We start from the raw sequence: 13,584 nt of genomic DNA, 5'->3' as shown, positions 1-13,584 counted from the left end.
AAAATATTTTGATGACCACTAATCTGAATATTGAAGGGATGTGTGTTCCTGTCAATGACAGTTATGGCCCTTATAATTTGGGCATTAGGTGCAAAAATACGTTTTTTATATGTATTTATTTTGAAACTAAGCAGTAATCTTTTCAAATGAAAAGTTTTTAAAAATCAATAAATATTCCTTCCATTTTCAGGCACAAATGGCACGGTTTCCCGAGAGTCACTTATGTTTCTGATCCAACAGTCCTATTCTGTTACAGCTCATTTACAAGTGCTAACTGGTTTATTTTGAACAGCTCTCGGAAGTCCTCGTGAAGGGCTGATGTTCTGGCGTTTGCAGTGTTATAGTGTTTATAGGGCTGAACTGAGCGCATGTGATCAGCCCATCCTTTAATGAAGTTCATCACAATCTGCCTGCCCTGCACACATAACATGCCAGCTCAGGCACACACTTCTCCGTGAGCTTTTCCAACATCGTCCAGAGCAAGTAAGCTGATAGGATTGCCATGAACCATCTCGTTGAATGCAAAGATATGAGTGTCAAAAAGCTGCAGCAAAACAGAGCATTTGTGAGTCACTGGGGAGAATAGGAGCAGAAAATGACATTTAGAATTTCCTGCATGAGACGGACACTTTTTATTCACAAACTGACAGACATTGTACATAGCACAATAACAGCAGCTCTGACAAATGAAGAAGGGTAACACTGTATTTCAATGGTCCACTTTAGACATTCTACTAACTATATGTAACTTTGCAACTACATGTCAACTAACTCTCATTAGTAGACTGTTTTTGTTTAATATCTGCTTACACTTTATTGTGATGCTCCCCAACCTGTGACGCACTGATCTACGGAAGACGAAGGAGATGATAAAGATAACTCACGATTTATTACGAACACAGAATAACAGGCAAACATGCATGACAGTGTGCTAATGCACAGACAACAATCGACAAAGACCACAACAAAGGGAGAACTTAAATACATAGAGATGAATGATTAACTAGGGCCGGCCCGAGGCATAAGCGAACTAAGCGGCTGCTTGGGGCCCCTTGGCCACCAGGGGGCCCCCCAATCGAGTCGAAAAACCGAAAAATATTTTTTTAGATGACTTAAACAAGTGACAAAAATGAATGAATGAATATGAATGAATGAATGAATATTTCCAAGACAAGATAATTCTGATTACATGATCAATATTACCTGCCTACAACTGCTGCTGTGTCTGCCAGCGTTTAAGTCATGCGCATAATCTAGACACCTCGCGCGTGCATAGACAATTCGTGCGCAACTGCGTATATTCACGGTAATGTTAAGCCATGTAACAAAAAAGGACGCATCTGGTGCCGAAAATAGAAAGAAGAAAAGGCCAGAGGAGGAGAAAAAAAAGAGCAAGATGAAACTATATTTGCATGATTATTTACGGTATGTTTTGTGTAGACCATTCCTATCTACGGCAAGCCCCGAGGGGAAAAATACATTGCATACGCACATACAACGAGCGCCAGTACATCATTACCGGTATTATAGTAACAGACTTTGTTGGATTCTGTCATGTACAATCCAACCAAGTCTGTTACAATAATAATTTACAATGTATAAAAATAACTTACAATGTATTGAGACAGTTGAGAAATAATAATATTTTTACAGTTTTCAACAATAATTGTCATTGTTGAACCCTCTTATTATGTTGATTTCTCAGTTTTGTCATTATTTTTGCAAATAAATTATTTGATATGTTTTGAGAGTTTGTTTTTAAAAGTTTCAAAGAGTTAGAAAAAGAGTAAAGTAAAAGTTAAAACTTTTTTATTTAAGTATAGGCTATCTATTTTTTATTAAGTATTTATTTTGTATTAATAGGCTACATAACCTCACTGTATTAATTTATAATGTATCATTATTGCGTGATATTTGTGTCAATAATCGTCAAGCACATGTGACTCCGCGTAGTGGGAGGGGCCCCCAAATCAAATTCTGCTTAGGGCCCCCAAAAGGCTCGGGCCGGCTCTGATTAACTAAAAGACGAACAGCTGCGGTGATTAGTGTCCACGGTGAATGATATAGTGGCGGAAAACAAAGACAATAAAACACGCGACGCGTGATGAATGAAAACAATATAGAGTCAATGAACAGAACTATAAAGGAACATAATGTGACACTACCTGATGAGAGTTAGTTGACATGTAGGTGCAAAGTTACAGTACATATAGTTAGTAGAATGTCTAAAGTGGACCTTTTTAAAAAAGAAGCATGCAAATTATATGGATTTTACTGTATATAATTTAAAATTTATATTATAAGGTGCATTTGTTGTTGTATACCATAAGAATATTTCTATTATCACTGAAGTTGGTGATTTGAGAAAGCACACGGGTTCTCTGTGACAGGACTAGACAATAGACGTACATCATTCCCTGAGATGAGTGAATTCTCTGTTATGAGGAAAAGTATAGTGAGGTTTTGTGTTAATGAGGTTTCTGTGGCTCCATTACACATGGTGACAAAAATCCAGCCTTCTACATGCTAATGACCAGTTAATAAAAGCTGTAGCATTCAGAGGAAATATAGCTGGGAGATTATGGGCAGCACTTTCATTGCTTTTTGCATATGTATTAGACCGTAGGGACTATACACAAAAACCTCTTAAGACTGTATCCAAAAGCTAAAGCAAGTACCATGAGCAGTGTAAGTAAGTATGAGCAGTGTCACTTTCTAAAAATGTCAAATAAAAACTAAATGTATTAGGCCATTGGAACGATACACAAAACACTTCTGCATCTAAAATACTTAATTCTGCAGATTTACCCCTATTGTCCCCTGCTGAAATAGAAGTGCACTTAATTGTATTGAATGTGCACTTGTAGTGTACTTCAAATCTTAAAAGTATATATATATATATCTGTACTTGCGGACAATAATAGGCCTGTTAATTAAATAAAAGTGTACTTTCATGACTATTCTAGCCACTATTATCACATTTAAGTGCACTTTCTAAAAATATCAAAGTACATTTTAAATCAATATGTTTTCATAATCTTTTGTTGTGCTTTAGATAATTACCCTTAATTGCATGTGTTGACTAACTAACCCTCATGCAAAGTGCTTGGTTTTAATTTTAACTTTAGTGTGTTATTCAAAATTACAAGTAAATATATTGTACAATTGGACTGAAATGCCTGTCAATACAATCAGGAGTACACTATAATCATGTGTCATTGACAATAAAAGTAATAATGAAATTATATATAAAGATGAACTTAGAATAATTCACTTAAGTATGTCAAAAGCACTCTTTAATTGCATTTAATAGACATTTGAACTATACATTTATATATATTTAATTGCAAATAACATGCAATAAACTGTCTGAAAACATTTACACTCAGTTTTCATTTAAGAATAATCTTTTAATGAACAGTATTTCTGTAATAAGTACTCTTTTTAAGTAAAGTGTATTTCTTTTTTTCTTTTTTTTACCATGGGTGAGATTGGAATGGGTGAGTTTTGCTGAGTGTTTTCAGGCACCTAACCACGCCAAATAAACACCTGATATGGCTCCCAAAAACTGCATAGCAACACCCTGACAACCGCCCACAATAACCCAGCTCTCAGATGAGTTTTGCACAGGTGCACAACGGTTTTTTTCCAGGGAAAATTTTAAAAAGTTGTCTAATCTAAAGGTGCAATGGTGTGTTTCTGTCTGTTTAGTGTATATGTGCGTGTGCGTGTTTGGATCCTGTGACATGGTTTCTGGGGTGAATATAGAGCTGTAATTTTCTTCTATACTGCGATAAGGGTTCAACCTGCCTGTGCCTCCGTGAAGAATCAGATAGGCTTAAATTGCCTGAATATTAAAAGCGTCTTTTTGTGCAAGATAAAAAGGTGGGAATGGGAAACTGGAATATTTTTTTTTTCCCTCTAGAATCATGTGCTGGCCCACAGTGAACTTCTTGGCCTATATATCTAAAGCCATTAATTCAGGAGAAATATGACACTGAAAGCATGAATGCAAGTCAGGTCCACGTGGATTTTTGTAGTTAATGTTGTTTTGCTTTTCTGTAGATTTATAGATATTAAAAGATTATATTTGATGGGGTTTTAACCCAAAAATGGGTTACAGGCCTGTTCCGCTGGTTCTGATGCATAATCGCACATGGTTAGTCATAGTGAAATAAATAGGTCTATCAATGTTTATCAAAATGTTTCCGTATCATTCGTTGTTGATGTTAAAAGCTGTGTGTCCAATCAAACTCTAAGAAATTCATCTGTTTATCATAATATGCATGAGGATGCAAACTCATCTGTCACATTTGCAATTTTTTGAATAATTTTGTATAAACATTAGCTGCATCATATACTGATCGTCACAGATGTTTCTACAGATGCAACCTGTGGTCAGTTATTGACTACAAACTCAAGGAATTGGGAATTTCTTAATTAACACCATGACAATTTATTCAATTCATGCAATGTGTTCTTTCAGACTGTGTTAGGTTATATATTTCCACTGGCTTTCCCTTTTTCTTATGTCAAACTATTCCTCATAAGTCCTTCATAATTTTTCTGTCGCCCAGTGAACATCTATTATGCAGAAAGAAACCGTGTCAGAGGAGGATTATGTTTTATCCCCAGGCATGAGTACTCTTTCTCAAGCAAAAATGTGTATTGGAATAAAAATCTGTATAAAAATCAATGACAGCCTCATGGTATTAGAAGATGGATAGTAGGCGAGCATGATTCAATATAATAAAGAACAAGAGCTGTTATACCCCTAAATTATGGTTATTATTAAAAGTGAAATGAGGCAGTCCATCACAAATCGTCACTAACACAGCGACTAATGAGTGATCGGTTGGGCTGGTGAGGAATCTGACGTTTTGCACAGGCAACACATTTACCTGGATCTTGCTCTGCTCAGAGGCGGATTAACCATATGGGCAATTGGGCAAGAGCCCTGGGGCACCTCGTCCAGGCGGGCACCACGCAAATATGTTTTTCTCTTTTAAAACAAGCGATTCATTCTTAAACATATTTCTAGCCTATAGGCTATAAATAGCCTTTCATCAGAACCTTCTAAATTCCCTGAATGTTTTGTTGAAAGTTTATTATTTCATTATTTTATAAGTGTTTTTTTTTTTTTTTTTTTTGTGGAAGCGCGATCTACCGCCAGATTCGAACTACTGCGTGAGCACGCGCGTTTCATTTCAACGGACATATTACACTAGCGTCCACCGGCACGAGTGTTTTCAATGAATTCCAATGGAAGTTGAGCTTTAAAGCAACACTAAGTAGGAATTCCGTTTTTGTCAAACAGCGCCCCCTAGAGTCGCTGTGGAGTACTTGTACTGTCGTGAATAGCACTCACGCAGAGATGGCTCGCACTCACGGCCGGATCCCCTCCCCCTGTACACCGGTACCTGTTCAGTAGGATGGACGCTGTAACGAGTGGAAATAAGGTGTGGCCCCTTTAAGAGCTGCGTGCGCCCAACACCACATGTATACGGCGCCGGGTTATTTCTGTTTGATGCTCATTTTATCAGAATTTTATCAGATCTGTTTTTTTGCCGTAAAGCAATTCGTTACCTCGCGAGACCTGATATCACACGATACTTCCTAACACTCAGGCCGGCGACTCGCCGGCCCAAAGTTGCAGGCGTGGTTTTGCGGCTCACAGGCACCAGGGGGTGCGAGACCACCACCATTCAACACGAAATCACTAATATAAACATTACAATGACTCCAAAGCTGTTCGGTTAAGGTAAAAAAGTTACTTAGTTCACCTTTAAGCTCGCGCGTATGACGCTAACCTTCTAGGCTATATGAACTGAAAACTGCAACAACAAAAAAGTTGCAGAAAGAGTAAATGAGTAAGTTTTTAAATTTGATTTTATTTAAAATTTTATTTTCAGTTCAAAACCTCACAAAGCCATATAGCCTAGCTATGCAGATGTTATTGCCGGAACAGTCTAAAACCTTGGCATGTTTGCATTTCATTGTTCAGTTGTCTAGATGTTGTTCAATTTATTATTATTTTATATTTTGCAGCATGCTTTGTTCAAAGAAATTGATACGTAATACGCATGTGCATGACGTCATCGTCTTCCCCAACACAGTCTCATCCCAAGGCGTCATCTAACTGACGCTTCTGACCATGCGTCAACATGCCGACGCACACACCACCCCCCAAACGTCAACATGAGACGCTCATCCTCGGGCGTCATCAAATGCCGCGCACCCTTTAGCGTCAGTTAGATGACGCTTCTGTTATGGGTAGGTTTAGGTCTGGGGTAGGGTTAGGATTAGACCACTAGGAGGCGCGTCTCATATTGACGCTCAAGGGGTACCCTGTGCGTCGGCATATTGACGCATGGCCAAACATGGTCTAAAGCGTCAGTTAGTTGACGCCTTGGGTGTGAGACTGGGCTGTCTCCCCAGATTAGTGTTTTTGTTGTCTACGCAGAGACCGTTTTTAAAAGTTGGCGTTTTCAGAAACGCCGTTGTCGTGTAAATGAACGGCCAAAACGCATAAAAAGTGGTACGTTTTTAGTTGAAAATGGTGTCGTGTAAACAGCCCCTAGGTGCATCTCTTTAATGCACAACAACAATTTATTAAACAATAATTAAAAGTGTACTTAAGTGTGTTAAGAAACATGACATTTTATTTGAAATATTTGCAGATTTAATGTAATTAAGCACACTTTTTTCTTTGTTTTACAAGGGTTCTTCTTTATGGTAATGGTTCAGATGAGAAAAGACCATATCTTCTTTAGAGTGAAAACGGCATTGCAAACCTATAATAATAAAGGCAAAATACTGAGCATGCGATAGATGAATTTACTTGCACGGGAAATCTCATTTTTATTTATTTCTTATTGTGTAGACATGCTCACAGAGCTGATTTCTGAAACACAGTATGGGTTTACCCAGAAGAAGAAAAAAGGATGCAAGCCTCAGTTTATTCTGACAGAAAAATAGCAGTATTTTTCATGGCTTCATTTTCATTCATATCCGAAGCATACAAAGCAATGAAAATGCAAGTAGTGATAGCAGACACAAACCCATTATGAGCCATGGAAGGATGATCATTTTTGGGGCACACAGAAATGTAATATCCTGCACCTGCTCCTGACAGAGAGCAACAACTCTGGGAATATTTACTTTTCCTAAGAGTTGAATTTCAAAGCATCCTCACCCACTCGCCTTGCAAGTCACGCATCCGATCCTCAGGTGTTTTAAGACCAATGCACAAGGGGACTTTGACAGAAATCCTACTTGGATGTGTTGAGATTTGGAAGGATGTTCTGTGGCTTGTGCTGTCTCTCTGTAGCTCTGGAGTGGCACTCAGCTGGAGGTAATCTGGTCTCGCCCCATTAGGCTTGTGTGGGACAGGTTTAGTGTAATCTGTCACGCCCCGTGGGGTTTGGGAGGTCCTAGCTCAAGTGTAATTTGGGATTATGTCTGTAGCACTGATGTCTTGGGATTCAGGAAAGAATCAACATTTGTGTCACTTTCTGTCTCCGTGACCTTAACCTATGGTGCTTCTGTGCTGTTGGGATTTATATGTTTTACAAGGAATAGAGGGAGAAAGGGGAGGATGTCACAGTCTCTCAGGTTGGAGTTTGGAGTCAGAGGTGGTTTGTTATGAACACAACAGTTGGCGGTAAATCTTCCTTTTCCTTTCTCAATAGAGAAATAGATTTTTAAGGATAACACCTAACATGATTTCATATAGCTTGTTATTGTGTTTTATTGATGAATGTCCAGTGAAGAACTACACTACCCATAACCTCAAAGAGCGACCGGCCAATCAGAGATGTCGCTGTTACCCTGGAAATATAAGTGGTGCCACAAGAGCTCAGAAGTGGCCGCCCATCATATAAAGTATTGGATATGATGGAGTCACGTGTGGATCAATCACATGATTTGATTATGTCATTCAAAATGCTTCATGGGAAGAGTGATTCATTTTCTAATGTAAAAATGTAAGTGCACAGTCTTGCATCTGTCTTTCTTTCTTTCTTTCTTTCTTTCTTTCTTTCCTTCTTTCTTTCTACCTTTATTTATTTATTTTCTTTCTTTCTTTCTTTTTTTTCTCTTTCTTTCTTTCTTTCTTTCTTTCTTTCTTTCTTTCTTTCTCTTCCAATCAAATGTCTTGCATCTATGCCTTTCTTTCTTTCTTTCTTTCTTTCTTTCTTTCTTTCTTTCTTTCTTTCCTTCCTTCCTTCGTTCCTTCGCTCCTTCCTTCCTCCTTTCTTTCCTCCCTCCTTTCTTTCTTTCTTTCTTTCTTTCTTTCTTTCTTTCTTTCTCTTCAAATCAAATGTCTTGCATCTATGCCTTTCTTTCCTTCCTTCCTTCCTTGCCTCCCTCCTTTCTTTCTTTCTTTCTTTCTTTCTTTCTTTCTTTCTTTCTTTCTTTCTTTCTTTCTTTCTTTCTTTCTTTCTTTCTCTTCAAATCAAATGTCTTGCATCTATGCCTTTCTTTCCTTCCTTCCTTCCTTGCCTCCCTCCTTTGTTTCTTTCTTTCTTTCTTTCTTTCTTTCTTTCTTTCTTTTTTCTTTCTATCTTTCTATCTTTCTTTCTTTCTTTCTTTCTTTCTTTCTTTCTTTCTCTTCAAATCAAATGTCTTGCATCTATGCCTTTCTTTCTTTCCTTCCTTCCTTCGTTCCTTCCTTCCTGCCTGGCTTCTTTCTTTCCTCCCTCCCTCCCCCTTTCTTTCTTTTTTTCTTTCTTTCTTTCTTTCTTTCTTTCTTTCTTTCTTTCTTTCTTTCTTTCTTTCTTTCTTTCTTTTTTTCTTTTTTTCTTTCTCTTCAAATCAAATGTCTTGCATCTATACCTTTCTTTCTTTCCTTCCTTCCTTCTTTCTTTCCTCCCTCCTTCCTTTCTTTCCTCCCTCCCTTCTTTCTTTCTTTCTTTTTTTCTTTCTTTCTTTCTTTCTCTTCAAATCAAATGTCTTGCATCTATGCCTTTCTTTCCTTCCTTCCTTCCTTCCTTCTTTCCTTCATTCCTTCCCTCCCTTCTTTCTTTCTTTCTTTCTTTCTTTCTTTCTTTCTTTCTTTCTTTCTTTCTTTCTTTCTTTCTTTCTTTCTTTCTTTCTTTCTCTCTTCAAATCAAAATGTTGTAATCTACAGAGCCCTTAAAGGGACATTGTGGTGGAAAAAATATGGGATGGGAGGAAACAAATATTTTTCAATGCTTTTGCGTCCTCTCGCAAAAATCCATATTTTCTCTAAAAGTGGTGTTATGCTGTCGTGGTTTTACTAAAAAATATTTTTTCATATGCTTTAGAAAATGTTTTTGAATAATAAAATGTAAGTGTAAAACATTATTATTACATTTAACTTTTAAACATTAAATGCAGTTTTAATTGTGTTATATGTTTATACGAAAAACATTTTTGTAAGTAAAAATGAATTACCGTTTTAAGTGCCATGTAAAATTATATATTCATTATATATTATCATTGTATATACCTTATTAAAAGGTTTTTCACATTTGGTGCAAAGCATTTATATCGCATTTATGAAACAATTCTTCAAATCTCTAATCAGTTTTTATTTGTGTTAACACATAATGTGGGCTATTTCCCCTATGCTGAAAACTAGCTCATTAAAGCACTTTACATTTTTGCAGGAAAAAATTGATGGATCCAAGAGACTAGTGTAGCTTTCAGCAGACCATCATTTTATCACTTTGTCTTTCTCTTTTCTGTGTGTGTGTGTGTGTGTGGCCCTGTTGCCCTATCTCAGCAATTCCATTATCAGATTGATGTGTTCACACAAGGTGGCTTTAGCTGGCCGCTAATCTTCACACTTCCGGCGGGCCGAGTGAAAGCTCAGCAACTGATAACAAACATTAATGCCACATAGAATTAATTGGCTAATTATCATAGTGGATGCGAGAGCAGAAGAATCTAGACATCACAAGTAAGCTTTGTCCCTTGGCATCCTTCTCATCAAGTCAAATCCTATTTATCAATTAGCCGTTTTAATGAGCATAGATGGACATGACTGTCATGTTTCAAAATCAGTGTTTCAAAACTGAATGTTACACTACCATTTACTTACTAAAAGTTTGGAATTGTTCACATTTCTTGATGTTTTGGAATGACGTCTCTTCTGCTCACAAAGGCTGCATTTATTTGATGAAAAATCCAGTAAAAGAGTGATGCTTTGAAATAGTATTACAATTGAAATGAGCTGTTTTCTATGTGAATATAGTCAAATGTAATTAATTCCTGTCATCAAAGCTGAATTCTCAGCATCATCAAATCAAAATCAAGACCCTCGCCCCATTTGTTCTTGTTCACTGGGATCGACATCACAATAGTGAAGGAAAGACTTCCGTTTAATGAGCGTTTGCTCAGTGTTGTGAAGCTAAATCGTGTCCTTCAGGTGATTACGTGGGAATGAGTGATGTTTGTCCTGAATAAACAGAGGGAAAACAAAGGACGCCACAACCCAAGTGTGCTAACTTTTTTATTACTTCCTTGAAACTTGTGCATCAACTTAAGACAGGAAACTGTGTGCACTTCATTTTGTTTTCACAATATGGTCAAAATTAGTTTGTATCTGAAAAAATCTTTAAATACATCGTATCCATTTGAAACCATTTACACACAACGTCTCGGCACTGAGTACTAGCAGTCTATTAGAAACCGGGGGCATTGAATATGAAGCACATTAGCAGTCCTCTTCTCTTTATATATGTATATATCACACTTCTGAATCAGTTTTGTCGCTTCTATTAATCTCAAGTAAAAATATCTTTCTTTAAATATGTTTCCTTTACATGATAAAAATAGGATCTGTCCAAAATGTGTGTGTCACATCAACACTACCAGGCATGCTGGACACTTCCCCATCCCGTGTGTGTGTGTGTGTGTGTGTGTGTGTCACGAGCGCTGGCACAAACGTGTCCTCATGGAGGCCAGGTGAAATGATCCGTCACATGGGGCTCATCCGTGGGGAAGCGCATCGCCCCGCCACGACCCGAAACTCTGCCGCCGCCCGTATCAAGAGAGAGATGCCAATGATTGATTTGTGTTGATAAAAATTATTACAAAATGTTGATATTCTTTAATTGTACAAAACACATTATTATTATTATTATTATTATTTTTTATATAGAAATCTTACACTTGCACAAGTTTACATGAGGATTCTGTTTCTGAAATCACAAAGTACAAACATATGACATTAAACTGAAGCGTGATTATCGGAGAGAAAAAAAATACAGACAAAATATTAATATCAGCTAGGTGTGTTTATAGTTCCTGTGACCATCATAGAGAGAGAGAGAGAGAGAGAGAGAGAGAGAGAGAGAGAGAGAGAGAGAGAGAGAGAGAGAGAGAGAGAGAGAGAGAGAGAGAGAGAGAGAGAGAGAGAGAGAGAGAGAGAGTGAGAGAGAGAGAGAGAAGAAACATTCGTAAACCAAACGATAAATGTTTGAATAAATATTTCACAATTTGTTTAAGGAATTTATCCAAATTTTGGAGAGTTTTGCAAGTGAAGCTCATGAAATGTAATATTTTATTTGCAGGTGATATTCAATACCAATATGTATCATAGCATAAATGAAATTAATCCTATTTTAGGACCATCACTTTTATTTACTCTTTGTGATATTATTGTCATGACAGTTAAAACATTTATCCCTTTTTTACTACAATGCAAAAAAAAAAAAAATCACTACTATAATATATATGTAAAATATATATATTTGTTATTTGTTATCACTCATTTTACTGCCTTTTTATTTATTCTGTAATGAGAATCACTAATCAGCATAATGTAAATTACAAAAAAGGGGGTTTGTGTAAAACAACAAAAGAAACATCAATAGGGTTTCACTATATTATTTTCTTATGCACTTTTGCTTCTCCAATAAAAGTATCTTATTTTAAGAATGTTTACTGATTGTTATTTGAAGTAGCTTTTTACTGACTTTTTTATGCAAATCTGAACAGAAATTGCTTAATTGTGCAATACGCTTAATATGTTTACGCAATGGTCCTGAAAAAAAGGCGTTTTTAAAATAGATTCTGTATTTTGTTGTCTTTAGACTTTAGGTTGAGACGTGTTTTGGGCCTGGCGTGTTTCCGTGAGGTTCATCATTAGTCGTGGTGACGTTCAGCAGGGGGCCTGAAAATGCCAACAAATGAAAGTGGTGTATTGCCTGTCGCTCTGTCCTGCTTCCATTGCTTGTGTGTGTGTGTGTGTGTGTGTGTGAGAAACCTGTTGAATGATTTCAGTGATATTGCTGTGGCGCTCAGCGAACCGTTTCCGAGCGGCTCCTTAAAGTAGCACAGGTACCGTACCGTATTTATCAGGACGCGTCTCCTCGTTCTCTCTAAAGGACTCGGCTGATCTCTGTGGACAGACGACAGCCAAGAGCATCATCAAACCAAAAATAATAGGAACATAATGAGCAGACAAACCTCCCTCCATCACACTCCTCTATAGCTGTGTGTATTTCCTGCTAAAAGTTACCGCTCAAGTCTTTGCTCTGGTGGTGATCTGGAGCCATGAGGGAACTCAAATTTTGCCCAGATTCAAGTTATTTCCACAGGAAATATGTTTCAGTTTCTGCTGTTGTTTTCAATAACTAATTGTTTGAAATGACATTTAAGATCCCGTCCCCGTATAGAAAAGCGCCTTCCTCCCTCCCCGCCCCAGATTTCTCCCCGTCTCCAGGCTCAGGAAAGAGCGAGCTGGTGTCCGTTTTAAGCCATGGTCTCTTTGCCCGGCAGTCTCCGGTCGTTGAAGGTGTGCATGTTGATGACTTCGTCAGTCTTGACCATGACGGGCGGCTGAGGCTTGTGTTTGAGCCGGCGCTGGCACTTGAGGGAAACCCGCAGCTCGTCCACCATGGCACTGCAGAAGGATCTCTGCGCACACAGAAGAACACAGATGACTGGATGCTCCTTCACGTCTAACACACAAACACTCATCCCGGAGAGCTGGGGGTCAGTGGGGGTCAGTGGGGTGATGGATAGCAGGGGTGAAAGGTGGAAATGGAGACGGGATGGGATGATTGTGCTGGTGTCCGTGCGGATGCACAACAAAATTACAAAAGCTATTTCTCCGTGGCAGATTTCTTCCTCCTGTCAGGATGCTGCATGATTTATTGATGCATATTATTTTCCTTCAGATTCAAATCTGGTCGTATGGCCAATTAAACACACACACACACACACACACACACACACACACACACACACACACACACACACACACACACACACACACACACACACACACACACACACACACACACACACACACACACACACACACACACTAACCCGACCCCTAAACCTACCCATCACACACACACACACATACACACACACACTAACCCGACCCATAAACCTATACATCACGCACACACACACACACACACACACACACACACTAACCCGACCCATAAACCTACCCATCACACACACACACACACACACACACACACACTAACCCGACCCATAAACCTACCCATCACACACACACACACACACACACACACACTAACCCGACCCATAAACCTACCCATCACACACACACACACACACACACACACACTAACC

General features: G+C 38.1%; 1 protein-coding gene across 1 annotated transcript in view; it reads right to left on the bottom strand.

Annotated features, from left to right (window-relative positions):
• Positions 1-12,323: 12,323 nt before the first annotated feature.
• The window catches only part of grik2 (glutamate receptor, ionotropic, kainate 2), a 250,725-nt gene continuing 249,464 nt past the window's right edge, over positions 12,324-13,584 (bottom strand). Inside the window, exon 17 of the mRNA XM_056251625.1 lies at positions 12,324-12,888. Coding sequence (XP_056107600.1) covers positions 12,724-12,888 — 165 coding nt within the window. The 3' untranslated portion in view covers positions 12,324-12,723. The remainder of the gene's footprint in view (positions 12,889-13,584) is intronic.

This window comes from Rhinichthys klamathensis, unplaced genomic scaffold (assembly GCF_029890125.1).
Source record: "Rhinichthys klamathensis goyatoka isolate OS25496 unplaced genomic scaffold, OSU_Roscu_1.1 h1tg000087l_1, whole genome shotgun sequence".
In the NCBI taxonomy this organism is placed as follows: domain Eukaryota; kingdom Metazoa; phylum Chordata; class Actinopteri; order Cypriniformes; family Leuciscidae; genus Rhinichthys; species Rhinichthys klamathensis.
Note: the sequence above shows the minus strand (reverse complement) of the source record. Positions and strands in the feature narration are given on the sequence as shown.